This window comes from Equus caballus, chromosome X (genome assembly GCF_041296265.1).
Source record: "Equus caballus isolate H_3958 breed thoroughbred chromosome X, TB-T2T, whole genome shotgun sequence".
Lineage (NCBI taxonomy): Eukaryota > Metazoa > Chordata > Mammalia > Perissodactyla > Equidae > Equus > Equus caballus.
In genome coordinates, this window is record NC_091715.1 from 78,418,156 (window position 1) to 78,433,615 (window position 15,460).

The 15,460-nt window shown below is 34.4% G+C and overlaps 1 protein-coding gene across 3 annotated transcripts in view; it reads right to left on the reverse strand.

Moving 5' to 3' along the window:
* Window positions 1-429: 429 nt before the first annotated feature.
* The window catches only part of HDX (highly divergent homeobox), a 194,756-nt gene continuing 179,725 nt past the window's right edge, over window positions 430-15,460 (reverse strand). For all 3 annotated transcript variants that reach the window (XM_023633281.2, XM_014729019.3, XM_070256730.1), the window contains 3 exons: window positions 13,951-14,034; window positions 8,627-8,749; window positions 430-4,497 (listed from right to left, as the gene is read on the reverse strand). In XM_023633281.2, coding sequence (XP_023489049.1) covers window positions 4,372-4,497; window positions 8,627-8,749; window positions 13,951-14,034 — 333 coding nt within the window. In that variant the 3' untranslated portion in view covers window positions 430-4,371. The remainder of the gene's footprint in view (window positions 4,498-8,626; window positions 8,750-13,950; window positions 14,035-15,460) is intronic.

The following is a 15,460-nucleotide window of genomic DNA, read 5'->3' on the forward strand; positions in this document are numbered from 1 at the left end:
TTAACTGGTGTCAAAGAGAGTCAGAAGTAAGGTATAACACTGCCACTTAAAAAATCTGATGTAAAAATAGCATTCTTTGTTTATACTGTGATGATTTACTTGCTGGTTTTATCATTTAAAAACACTATTGTGGACAAATCTGTTGTCTATTACAGAATATTCACTCTATTCCATTGGTGGTGTAGTAATTCTTTAAGTAAAGTCAATTGAGGATGATGTACATGTCAGCTTGGAAGTCAACCAAATTTCCACTTGAGCACTCCATGTTCTCCCTTCTCTAACCCCTGAGACCTTATTAGTCTCTGCATTTTTTGGTCTTTTTATCAGAACTTTATTTTTGGGAGGAAGAAATTATCTTTTAAAGGGAAGCAATATTTACAATACAAAGACTTAGAAAAATAAACATTAAAAGAAAGAAATAGATGTCCGTTCGTTGGAAATCATTTATTGCCTCTATAAAAGTTTAAATAAAAACCCTACAAAAGTTCACATTACAGTCTGATGTGGTTTTAAGGTGATAGCATGTTTCAGAGGTAGTACCAGTAAAATGGGATGCAAGATTGTTAAAAGGTATTACTTAACAAGTTAATGCAAAATAAAATTTCAATGTGGAGTAATATATACTCAGTATACACTTTAATGGAACAATTATAATTATATTTCCACGAAAATATCACTTTATTCTTTTTCCCCTTAGCAAATCTGCTTTTAATAAAAGTTAGTTTGGGCAATGGCATGTTAACTGTAGGCTCACAAGTAAGTAGGCTCCTCCATTATATCATCACAGAGCATAGCTTGGTGAAGAGCATGATACAGTGCTGTCTGCCAAGGATAACACCAACTTCAAAGATAAACTCATTTACTCATTATTTAGACACTATGGTACTAATAACTCCCTTAAAAGGTTAATCTATCAGAATTTGGCATTTTTAGGATCTGAATGAAAATCTAATATATTATAAAAAATAGACAATATTCATGGTATACTATCACTGCAATATGGAGGAAGGTCAAGAGTTAAACTTTTCAGAATTTCTCTTAAAAATAATAATAAGCTATCAGACTAAGATGAGGAAACTATTCCTTCGAAATGGGCTGAATGCCCCCTCCCCCACAAGAAAAGGCAACAAAGTCAATGTTAGAGCCTAGAATTCTTTTAAATATACATTTAAGTTTTCTCCTACAAGCTTACAGGCTGCTGACTATGAAAGTGCCTTAAAACAGATGTTGCTGTCTTTGGAGAAATGGCCTCTCGGATATCTTTTGAGGTCTTGGTAGTATATAGAGCACAGGAGGTAACTGGGCTGTGGTCTTTTCTTTTTCAACAATAACAAACATTTCTATCACATGATTGCTATGGTAGTACAAAAGTTCTGCTGTTGATAACTGACTTTATGACAAAACATCCCCAGGTTCCATGAAGAGGCCAATTTTAATATTTTCCTTGCTGGTGTTCATTTTCCTATTCTCCACTGGAATTGCAGTTCTCATTGTTCTGTGACTAATTTTAGCTTAGCTAAAATGAGGAAGGTATCTTTAGTGTTTTTTGTTGTTGTTGTTTAATACACATTTGGATGTAAGTGCTCTTAGATACACATTTCTTGCTTAGGAACTAGTTGGCTATCCCAAGCTGAAAACAGACATCAAAGTGTAGTTAAAGGGAAAAAAAAGGTTTTTTGATGTGGCATTCGTCTTTGTGAGAGAGGCTTCAGATAGTATGGTCTGCTTTAATATTGTGTCAAAGCCCTAAAGAAAGAAACACTAGTTGTTTTTCTCCCCCTAGTCATGAAGATGTTCACAAAAGCAGTCATAAACTGATATTTTTCCTGCTCTAAAATGTCTCAAAACCGATTCCAATCTATGTGTGAAAAATATATTTTATTCATTATGGATTTTTAATACTTGAACTTGGCATCTTTTTTGAAATCTACGGTGCATAATTTCCTTCTGCCAATTATGATTTTTTTTCTGGATACAGCTATTTCCTGTGGTTTTTGCTACAGAACAACCACATTTCATTTTAGAAACTTTTTAATACCAATCATAGTAAAAGAAATAACTGATGCTGAAACACAAATGCTGGGACAAAAGGATTCCTAAGTGTACTATTACGATTTATGCAGTTTCTATTTTAATGGAACTTTAAACAGGGACAAGGGAATCTTCTCTGCTTCTTCTCAAAATTGTAGACCCAGATTCCTTTTAGGAATCACACCTGGTAGACTCGTTAAATCTATTAAAATTTCTACTTAAATAATTTTTATTAGTATCCCTGCAATAGTGAAAAGAAATGATTCACTTTAAAGTTTATGGCTTGCTGAGGAGTAGAAATCTAATGTCCCTATAACAGGAGCTCAAGGAATATTTTTTGATTTAGCAACTAATTGCCAAGGTGAGACAAATACAATCCATAGAGTTGAAAGTTGTAGGAGAGAGTCATCTGTCCTTACTTTGTAGCAAGAACCAAATAAGAAGGGGCTTAAATTGACGCAGAGGAAATTAGAGTTTAAAGATAACTCAATGATTAGGAAGGAGATCCTAGGAGAGACTTGAAAGCCTGGAATTTGTTCACGCTACATTAAGAAATGGTTTCTATATTTGCTATATGTAGTAGGGACTCTTTACCTCATGGAAGAATTGGTGTGACTGATAAATTTAATCCTAATATCTGAGATTCTGTTCCTCAGCATTCTTTTCTCTGAATGGAATTTGACTTGTCAGCAAATAGTACTAAACACTGTTTGCAAAGAGCCATATGGCTCTCAGCTAAAAAAGGGCACACCTAACCGCTGAAATATTTCTGCCTGCAAAAGAACCGTAGCAGTAGCATGGTAGCAATATTAAATCAGACAGCTGACAAAATGAAGGATTATCAATGAACCTTACCTATTTGTGTAGGGGGGAGGGGACATTTCAAGTTCAAAGACAATCATGACTGCCTTTCTGCATTCATAAACTGGTATCTATGAATTCCTAGATCAAAACTGGTTTTACTTACAAATTACAAAAATATCTAACATAGAAACTTAATGGCCAAAACAACTAACTAGCTACTTCATTAATCTTTTACGTATAGATAGTAATTTAACCATGCGACACAATTCCACACTGCCAATTCACAAATATATGATACTGTGTGCTCAGGGAGAAACAGGATTTTCCCTTCTATGAATCTTGGACTGCCATTTAGTACCCTGGACGGGAAGGTCTGCAAAGAATTGTCTACAGTGTTTTGCCACCTGGTACCTACTAACAGAACAACTGGGTAGAATGCTAGGCGTGTACTCACTAGAATAATATCCAGGAAATTCAGAGGACCATGATTTACAACAAAGTAGTATAACTCTTTTTGGAAATTATCCTTGGCTGATGGCTCTGTACAAGCTTCACGTGGAAATGAGGTAAATTTTGTGGCAAAGCTGAGTGACTAGAAGAAAAAATCTCAGTGGCTTACCTTGACTTCCTGTTTCATAAAATGTAAGAACTGAAAAAATATTATCAAGATGGTGATCAACCTGTAATATTGTGCAACATTTCATCTAACTCAGTTACACAAATTTACCAGTAGAATGTAAGTCTTATCAACATTTGTCATTTGCAGCAACAAAGAACTCCCGTTAAGACTAATCTTTTACAACATTTTGTTTCTATACACTTAATAATTTATTTGAATTCACGTTGGTGAATTACTTTTCCATAGTGCTTTCCCCCCTCCCCCCAAATATTTGGACTAGATAATAGAAGAAGACCAACAATTTACAATTATATACTAGTAATCACTTCAATTTTCAATCATTAGCTTAAGTCAAATTCTCATAGGGGTTGAAAAATAAATCCAGGAATTCTTCCAGGTTAAATCATTTTTAAAGTGTTCTTTTTAATTTTCAGTCCACTTTCCTGAGTAAAAGTGTATGCGGGTGATAGGAAAAGGAGAGAGGAAGAAAGAAGATGTAATGGCTACAGAAACAAGACTAATCAAGCTTCAGTAACTTGATAAGCAAGTTACAATAGAAATACCTTTTTATTATTGTGTCTCTGGTAAAAACTATTACTAAATCTAAGATTCTTCTGTAAAACCAAACAAAAAGCTTTCAGAAATTAGACATTATGCACTTCAAAGTTAAACTGCTCAAAATTAAATACAATTTTTCCAGAGTTCCATCAGTTTGGAAAAAACTCTCAAGCAATGCTTTTAAATTTCACACACATTTTTTTGTGCTGTAGCCATTATATCTTGTTCATCCTTCACAGAATATGTCGGTTTCAACGATATGTTTTGCCAACCGAAGAATTTTGGGTCAGAATGCAGTTATCTTGAAATGCACAATTGTTAGGCAGCCAAAGGACTGTATCATATATCCCCTCCTCAAATCACAAGCTGTCTGAGGCATTTTTCTCTGATAAAGAAGACACACTGAATGAGGTATCATCAGGTTCCGGTGAAGCATGATTGAAATCCATCTCTTCTAATTCAGGAGGTAAATCTGACAGCAGTGCCTGAGTCAGAAAAATCAAGTTTTTTGAATTAGTATGTGGATAAATTTTTCCCAATTTTATGTTAATAGTTGCAGTCCTCTCACGTTGAGTTTTTTCTTACAGATTTTAAGAAAGGAACATTTCTCTTTCAGGACCTTATAAAATATCTTACCTAAAACAAAAATTCATTACACACTATTAAGGAAGTAACAAAATACTAGATCTTGAGAGTATGGATTATGTAAAGTGGAACCCTGGACAAAAGGGAAATTAGGAGAGAAATGAGCAACTATTCTGAACCAAGTGTTTTGAAGTGTTTGAGATAAGCGATTTTCATTCTAGTTTTGAGTGTTCACTGATCAGTGCTAAAGGGCTTTAAAATTCCTTATTAAAATAGTCCTGCCCAGTTATCAGAGAAAAAATATTTCACAAAAGACTATTTTGTATTTCAGTGGGAGAAAGAACTTTGCAGTTAGAAAATAAGTTGAGCCATTCTACTTTGGACTAAACTTTAACAACTTAAAAAGTACAAGTGATTTTTTTCTTTTCTTAGGCTATGCCCATATCTACAGATGGCCAAACACCCAGCAGGGCCTGGCTGAACCAGTGAATCTAGCTGTGTAATGATGCATCTAGAGGGCTGCTCATTTCTCTGTTGCAGTAATTAGGATAAGCCAAGAGCCATGAACTAAGCTTTTGCCATGGTGTAACTGTTTCATGTAGATTTGCCGAAGATGCATCCATACTAGAGAAATAAATGATTAATCAAGTTTTGTGTGGCCGACAGTGCTGATGCCCACTTGACTATAAAAAATTGCAAACTAAATGATTGATTTGCTGCTCCAAATATTAAAAATAATGTAGCATATCTGGGCAATTTTTAGACAGCATTACTTGTAGTGTGGGCTTTGGGTGCAGTGGTAAACAAGGACCAAGGGAACAGAAACAAATGCAAACTTGCCACTACCCAATTAAGGAACAGAAAGACAGGGCATGTTGAAGAACATATGAAATACACTGCTGAAATAAAACAATAATTCCCTATTCTCTTTATTGAAAGAAGTGACAGCTATAAATCCTACACTTTTTGTCTTATAGTACAGAGACAATTTTGGCAACTTTCTCCTTTTTGTCAGGTTGCATAAGGAAAGGCTAACTTACATCTGAAAGAAAAGTTATTATTTATTTTATACTATTAAATAGTTCATGAACTTCTTGCTGAAATTGAGAGTATTTCCAAAGCAGTCACCTAAAGGTACTACATGCTTTCTAAGGTGTTAGGTTGCAGTAACAGGACACAGAGCCATTTTCTTCTAGAACGGTTGTTTACCACTAACCCACTCTAGGTGAAACAAAGCCTTTGTCAACACTGGATGACCATAGTTTATTTAGAAATACATCACTGGCTTTAGTTCACTTTGCAATTGTGAAGAAGTCCTATGAAAGAGGGCAAAGTGTTTCAATTAACATTCACTGAACATGTGCTTTGAGTATTGCACTGTCAAGTGGATGAGCAGACTTAACAACATTCTAAATTCTAGTGGGGAGACCTTCAAATCAAGGAAGCACTATTATTTATTTCTTTGTCACTGTATTTCATGTAGTTGACTGACTAAAATGAGTTTAGTATGAAAGAGGAAAACTTTAATATCTGAGGCAGTATAGGGGATTACTAATGCATGAGATCCACTTCAAAATTCTTCCTTTCAATATCTTACTGGATTGCAACATTGGCACACTGAACAAATCTTTGGATTATGCCAATTGCTAGAAGAGCCTTCTTCATAGATACTAAAGTAAACACAATTCACTTTCTTTACTATAAGTTCTTCATCAATCTGTCTTCAGAGTCTGACCTAGCACCACTCTTCCCAAGAGATTAAAGCATTTCCCAAATATATCATCAGTGTCTATAACACTTATTCTAGGCCCTAGGGTGTGAACACTAAGTTCCGTGGTAATCATTCTTATGCTCCTTGCAAAGTGGACAAATTTAAGAAAGGCAATTAACCTGGCTAGAATCACAGAGTGAATTATCAGGGGAAGAAAGACCATAACCAATGACTTAGTACAGTGCTGGCAAAATTATTTTATTTTAAAATGGCTATTGATTAAAAAAGCAAACTTTGGGTAATCTAAGATTTCAATCAAACAGTATCATATATATTTAAAGCCTGGACTGCTTCACTGGGGCAAAATATTCTGTGGACCATGCATCTTACTCAACTTACCCAAATTAAGATTAATTGAAAAACACTTAGGATTTTTTAAAATGAGAAACCAATGACAAAATGGGTCACTTTTGTTAGGGAGAATAAAAATCAATTCCTTCCAGAAATAAACCTCTAACTATTTCATAGTGCAAAGATCAATACTTTAAGAGATCACCTGGATAACTTTTGTGGACTACTATTGGTGTCTTCTATATTTTGAGACCATATTTTGAGATCCGTTATACTTGATCTCAACTATGAAGATCAATAGTTTCTGTTTGGGTGCTGATTATATAGGTTGTCACTTTCAGTGCAATTTTCGTATAACTTTTTTTTTTAGCCAATGTTTTGCCTATATCTCAGTTCATCAATCTTTTATCAGAGGAAAAGTGTAAGAGAAGAAAAGTAAAATGGACAATAGTTACTTATTTGTTAGTGGTCTTGAGGAAAGAACCAGGATAGGAATGAGATTAGAATTAGAAAATAAAATGCAGTCTGTGTGCTATTCCTAGCTATCAAGAGACATAGACAACTGCTAGTTAGCTGACCATACAACTCGGAATTCAAAACCGTGCTATGACTTTTGGGACCAGGACCACACTCTATGTTATTCCTATGGTTGGACCTAATTTTGGTTTTTCTTTTTAAGTTATTTAAAATTTAGAGTACCCTCGGGACCATGTTCAAGACTACCACCTTATTCATTTAAAATATGTAGTTTAGGTTTTTAAAAAACAAACACATTTTCAATATGCCATGAAATATGCATAACTCACATAAGAAAGCAATATGCTTAAATAAAGCTGGCAAAGGTAACTGAAGACTACTGTCTTGGGATAGCTGTGTGTGTGCAGCACGGGGGAAGCAAAATTCATGAAATTAGACACATAATGTACATACTGGTTTGAGCCTCATGAGTAGATTCTTTTAGTTTAAATTTTGTGGTTCAGTACCTCAGTGAAACATACAAAGACTATCTTCTTTAAAAAAAGGGAGAATTGTGGGAAGCTGAGACTAATCTTTTCCCCTGGAGATGTTTGGGATGGGCTATGTGCATGCAGTCTTGCTTGGATATAAAACATGAATTTTTGTATTCTTGAGATTCCTTGCTGAATAAAAACCTCCAAGACTGCTTCCTAATCAATGGTTACCTCACATTGAACTTCTCTGAGAAGGAATCAACATGGTAGTACACAACTCAGAGGCAAATTTGGTATCATTCAGTATTGAATGGAACAATTTATTCTATAATTCTTTTCAGCAAGCTTAATAAATTGTTATACAAATTTCAAATGAAAAAATAAGACAGAAAATGTAATCTGGAAAGAATTTGTAGAAGAAAATCCACAGCAACAAACAAAAGACATTACATCTTTCGGGTAGAGGAATCAAACACTCTAGTTAAATCGGGAAAAGTAAATGATTCACTGTGGTTGCAAAGAATTTCACAAAGTAATTTCATATTTTTCTTTAGTGACGAGCAATATATCATAAAATAGAAGGTATTCAAACATTTGTGAACTTTAGTGAGGGCTGGAAGGTAACTGAAATCCAGAAGAGAGACAAATATCTTGCCTCTTTTATTCACAAAAGGTCCCAAAATACATGCCTCTCCAGGTAGGGTAGCCTGTCTCTAGAAATATTTTGAGAATTTCTTTAAAATTAATTTTAAAATTGTTTTTTCTCCTATTTAAGGCTAGCTTGGAATTAACAACGTATGTGAATCAATTACCTTGATTTTCCACTAAAACAGCACACAAAATCTAAATGTCTATTCTCAAGAAAACTGTGCTAAAAAGGGGCACAAAGTAACAGATCCTTCCTTGATGCCAAGCAAGAATGAAGTATAAAAACGAAAAAAATACGAAGAACTCAAGTGTGACATGCCATTTTTCGACATGATACATTACAGCTTACTATTCTCTTCTGGCACCTACCTTCTGTTGTTCCTTATCGTCAGCTTTCATAGCTAGTATCAAGCTTCTAACAAATGTCTGAAGTTTAAAGTATTTTTGCTTTTGAATCTCTAACTCGTTTTCAATGAATCTGACTTCTTCATTCTAGAGGAGAAAACATCACACAATATATTTACCCTATGCAAACCTAAACTGTACATGTTTGATGCACAATAAAATTCTTAAAAAACAATCAAATTAAAGGGATAATAAAGAAGATAATATTTTAGCATAAAAAATATAAAGCACAGAAGGAAATTATCCCGTTACTTAAAGGCTGCCTTTTAAGCAAATCACCAACAGAAAACAATTTGCAAAATCAAAAATCCAATTAAATAAATTCCAGTAAGAGAAATATCAAGAAACAGTTCTCTTCTTGGAAAGACTCCTCCTATATTAAAACTAATTGGCATTTGGATTAGGATTAAGAATAGACAGAGCCCAATTAACCCCAAGTAACGAGCAACAGCAGATGCAGTAATGCTGAATGTACCATTTACAAAGCTAAATACAGAGAACTAAAAAGGTTATTATTTTGTACCAAGGAGGGACTGAAATTATTACTGACTTTCTTAAGTAGTTTGCTGAGCTTCCTGCCTTTATGTAGGAGTCTGTTATTCAGAAAATATCTCCAAATGTATCACTGTTTTTCACTGATTTGAGCTCCAGTCTCTTGTCACTATTTTCGCTAGTTGTGTAGGACAAGAATAATAGACTAGCATTTGGGAGGATTTTAGCACCAGGTCTACTGATAATTGCGTAAACTTGGGCAGGCCAATTAACCTCTCTGTGACTTTGTTTACATATCAGTAAAATGGACACAATACTAGAAATCTTCAGCAATTCTAGCTTTGAGGGTTATAAGGCTCAAATAAGATAATGGCCATGAAAATACTTATTATTAAAGCTACAGTAATCAATAAAATGTGGTATTGGAATAAAGGAGCGGACATATAGATGAATGGAACAGAACAGAGAGTCTAGAAATAGATATATACATATTCAGTTGATTTTCGACAAAGGTGCTGAGGTAGTTCAAAGAAAGGATTGTCTTTCAAAACACAGTGGTTGAACAATTGAAAATCCATATCCCCAAAAAAAGAGATTATTAATCCTTACCTCACATCAGATACAAAATTTAACAAGAAATGGATCATAGACTTAAATTGAAAACCTATAACTATAAAACTGCCAGAGGAAAATATAGGAGAAAGTCTTTGTGTCCTTGGGTTAGGCAAAGATTTCTCAATAGGACGCAAAAAGCATGAAGCTTAAAAAAAAAGAATTCATCAAAATTTAAAAAAAACCTTTGCTCTTAAAAGACACTGTTAAGAAAAATAAAAATGCAAGCTACATATTGGGAGGAAATATTTGTAAATCAGTTGTCTGATAAAGGACTTGCATTCAGAATACATGAAGAACTCTTACAAGGCAATTATAGGACCAGCAATAGAATAAAAAGCCGGCAAAACATTTGAACACACACTTCATCAAAGAAGATATGTGAATGACCAATAAACACGCGAAAAAATGCTTAATGTCATTTGTCATTAAGGAAATGCAAATTAAAACCACAATGAGATACTACTACTAATATATTACAATGGCTAAAGTTAAAGAGACTGACAATAGCAAATGCTAGTGAGAATGTGGAGCAATTAGAAGTCTCATACATTGCTGGTGGGAGTGTAAAACGGTACAGCACACGTTGGAAAATGTTTTGGCAGTTTTTTAAAAAATTAAACATGCTCTACCTTAACATCTGACTCAACAATCCTACTCCAAGGTTAAATGAAGACACATGTCCACAAAAAGACATACATGAATATTCATAGCAGCTTTATTCATAACAGCTAAAAACTAGAAGAAATGTAAGTGTTCATCAGCAGATGAATAAACAAATTGTGGTCTTGGTTACACAACAGTGTCCATTTGTCAAGGCTCATCTAACTGTATAAAGAGGTGAATTTTATTGTATGAAAATTATATATAAAACAACCTGATTAAAAATAAGAAGTAATTTATTAGCCAGTCCCCTTGCCAAAAAACATAAAAATAAGCTATGAGTACTCTCTGCAGGTGATGAACTGGTCTCAAAGAGCACAGCAGGACTTTTAACAGCATTTGTTCAAAAAGCTGCATAAAAGACATTAAAATTCGTTAATTCTATGGGCATTCTTGTTGCTGAGAGGATACAGTTGTATTAATCACATTCAATCTATGAACATGTTTACTGCATCAATTATTTGATCAGCTCAATTTAGAACTTATTTTGCCTAATAAAACTGCTTCCTTTTCAGGCCACTTAATATCAAGTGAATCATCAATAATAAAAAAAATTTAATATCAAGTGAATATCAAGTGAATGATGATTCAAGCTGAATTCCTTATCCAAAGACACTCTACAGCAATATAAGTTACAAGTAAGCATTATAATAAAATTCAACTTGCTCCTGCCATAATACATTTGCTAAGATTTTGGTTTTTTAGTATTCATTGTCAGAGCAGTAGTATTAGTAAACTGCTGACCAGGAAGTCTTTTCAAATACAGGAGATATCTATCTTCATCACCGTAGTGTCTCATTTGAATGCACGGTCCTTTTGAGCTGCACTCACAGTCCATTGGAAAGCATTTAAAAAACATTAATTCACATTTGCAAAAGTCATGAAGCCTCTTTCACTGTGGAGATCTCTAATTTCTCATGTGAATATTCCTCCTCCTCAGTATTTACGCAACGTTTGAAAAACATAAACAGCTTTAAGATAATTTAATATTGCAGACATTTTCTTCTTGGAGCTGTTTTTTGCAAGCATATTAAACACTTCCTAGATTACAGGCAGTAATTTATATGTACTTTAGAGATTTTATAAGTAAATGGACTGTTTGTGAGAGGAACTACTAAGATAACATCAATCTCTGAATTTCCCAAAACAAGATCTAGCTGATTTTTCTTATTAAATCTTCCCTACATTCCCAGCAAATTTTGTCAATTCTTCTCCAGGATGATTGTAGGGAGCACTCAAGGCTCCATGTGGACTGGAGCTTTGGTCTCTGAGCAGGCTACTAATGGCTGCCAAACCTGAGGCGTTATTTTATGATATAGCTACTCATGGCTCAGGGACGGAGCTCACCAACTTGTCTCATAAGCATTTTGAGTTAGTTAGAAGCTCTAGCAGTATTGATTTCTAGCAATATATCTCAATGAGAATCTCCACCATTCCCCAACTGTGTTGATGGGGGCATACTAATAATTATCAAACGCACATAGGAAGCATTCTTTCATTTTGCTGAAATGAATCCCAAGAATAATGGGAGACTGTTTAATTTAGTGTGGGAAAAAAATTATAATGATCCAGCTGATCGTAATTGATTTTATATACATGAGCACTGGCATAGCACTATTAAAAGTATTTCCACGGATAAATAAATTAATTCACTCACTCAGGAACTAGTTACTGGACACCTATATGCTAGGCACTAGACCAGGTAACACATAGATTAATAAGATAAGTCTCTGCCTTCAAGAAGCTTATGATTAATATACTTAAGAAACCAACAAAGTGATTTTGATCCCAAAACAAGGAACACTAGCATGTGTGTGCAAATAGAGTATAACAATGTTTTCCAAACAAAGATTAAACTTCTAAATTGATAAGCCTGTTTTAAACCAACGTCTTGAAATCAGCGATGAGAACTGCTATGTGAGGGTTCACTTCTCCTTACTTTAGAATTAAGGTAACAAAATTCACAGATGAGGTGAACTGAAATATTCTTAATAATGATTATAAAAAGATATATTTTCTATATAGCTGCTGATTTTTGAGAGTTAAAGAAAAGTTTATGTAGGACAGTGATATGTTATAAAAGCCATCCCTAATAGGGTAGTGAAGGAACCCCTGCTCCCACAGCATTCACCACAATGGAAAACACTGGATCATTACGTGTTCTTTAGAGTTCAATGAAAATGTTAATTCACATTTCTGTACCGGACACTCTGCCCTGCCCTGATCTTCAGCTCCAAACCTTCTCAAGTGGGCTGACACTCCAGGGGGAAAAGGTCCTGGAAAGAATCCTCCGAGTTCTGGGCCTAACCCTATCTGACCTGTTTGAGAGCACTAAGTGGAGCACACTTAACAGCTGTGCAATCCAGTCCTCTCGTCTGTAGTTTCCATAGCCTGTGCCAAGTGGTGGCTTGTAGAGCCATTTTAATCCTGAACTTGCCATTTAGAAATATTATATGACCATGTAGGAGTGCTTAGAATTATCTTTTGTACTTTAGGACCAACAACTTTATAATTTTGTTAGTTGGAAATACAGTTTAAATACAGGATTGTCCTGTGCTCTTTGAGCACTTAGCAGATAAATTTCAAAAGATAATTTCCTTCTGTGTTTATAATGTTCAATATTTTAAAGTCTGGCATATTATGAACATTTGGAAAACAGAATCTGTTGAAAGACATAACTTTCAATTATACTAAAACTGAAAAGATTTTTGGGAAAATGATAGCTGTTGTCTCTTCTGATTAAATGTTATTTTCTGGTAACATCTTAAGATTACTAGTCTCTGCTTTGAACATTTATGATATTCCAAGAAAAGAACTTTTGTATATGGAAAGAATTGTGTGGCCAAAATTTCAGAAGTTCCCCAAATTACCAAGTACAATAGGATACTGATTAACAAAGGGACAGAGACGACACATCTATGCAGAAAACATATTGACATATAGACTGATGGCTTATGTCAAAATTTAATAAAAACAAAATTATGCACACTGTCAAAGTAAGCTTTTCAGTTTAGTAACAAGTGACATTAAGAAAGGTCATCTCTATTCATATTCATTCAGTACTTGCTTTGGGAATTGTATTTAAACTTCTCCTAAAACAGGTATATTATTATATTAAAAAAAAAATGGTCTTCAGAAGTTGCAATGCAAGATAAAATTAGCAAGGGACACTGGAAAAAAACTCCCCTTTACCATCATTTAAAAATGAACATTGGCTTGAAAAAAATATTTATCATAAATTTCACATTAACTCCACTATGCACTGCCTCACCTTGCCATACACTATCAATCCCTACTCCCACTCAGCAAACTCTTCGCTTAAAATTATAACCACTAAACCAGCCAGCATGAATTAAAATGCCTGGCACCTGAACTGATATCCAAGTGCCTGAGAGAATCAATGCAGAGTGCTAAGATGTTTAACTCATCCAATGGGAGTGAAATAAACCAGTACATAGGGTAAAAGCCTGCCTCATTTAATAACTTCTCTTAATGAATTCAGAATTTGAAATTACTTTTACCTTATAATCCAAGACAGAATTCACTTGCTCTACTTCAGAATTACTTATCATGTCACTTTCTTCATCATCAATAATTTCTATTTTCTGTAACATAGGTAGAGAAGTTTTCATAAATATATATCCGAAATACATCACTACACTTAACAATGTATAGAACATATACCCTCAACATTCAGTTTTAGTGATGGGGTTATCCAGACTAGGTAATCCGCAATAAACTCTGATAAACTCTGACTGGCTCCTCAGTGTTATACTCAGCGTGTGTCTAAGCCACATCCCTCTACCTTCAATTGATGACTGCTTAGTAAAGAGAAAATTACTGTGATACCGTTTAAATAGAAAAACCCTTCACAATATCGTTGAAAATATAAGCATTCAGATCATGCTTAAATAGCGCCCTCCAGTGACAGGGAATTCGCTTCCTGTAAGGGTAGTCTATTTAATGATAACCATAGCTAATTGGTTGGAAGGGTTTTCTTTTTTAAGTCACTATAAATCTCTTTGCAACTTCTAATGTAAAATGTCAACATATGACATGCACTCCAAAGTCAAATATGATTTTTAGAAAATTTACATATTTGCTGCACTCCATTAGCTGGACAATTGAAAGCAGACATTTATGATGTAATGATGAAAAAAACCTGATGATCTGTTTCCTTCACTGGACAGTAAGAAGGAAGAGAGAGAGAGAGAAATGCTAAATTGTCCTTAGCTTTAGAATTAAGGTAAAGCATAGTTTGTACAGTATCTCACACACAGTCGCCGCTAATTAAATATCTATCAAAAGAATGAACAAACAGCTTAGCACTGATGGAAAGAATGACCAATACGCTCCAACCATGGGAGCAAGGCAAGTTCTCTAATCACGGAAACTTTTTTTTTTTAAATAAAGCAAAACCAAAAGACAAAATCGGCTCTAAATTTTTCTTTTGCATATGAGAAACATAGTTAAGAAAAAACACTTTTAAACATTTAAACCCTGCCAATTCAAAGGAAAATTTAAAAAAGAGAAAAGCTAAGCTAGAGTTAGTCACTAGGCAGTCTTTTAAGAACGAGCACATTAATAGTAACATGCCGTAGGCAGAATTTGAAATCAAGCTTCCTACCCAGCAATATATACGGTTATTAAAAGTCACAAACAAACTTAGATTGATCATATTTGATACATTGTCTAAGAGGATACGATCCCTTAACAGAGTTTGTGACCTGCAGGCTTGAGTCAGGAGGACAGCTGCAATGAAATTGCTTTCTGCTGCTGCCCGGAGATGAATCTAATGTTTTGTTTTCTATTATAATCACTATTAACTTGGGGCTTAATCACGTCGGCTTTCACCAGACCTCAAATTTAATACTTTTTTATGCCATTTCTTAGATTCTCTACCTGTTTGGATTGGTTCTGGGAACAAGGAGCTGAGTGATCCAGGGAGGAAGACACCAAGGGCCACTGTATAGATTTGAGCATATAAATAGGTACTGTACGTCTCTATGATTTGTCATCCAAGAATAATTG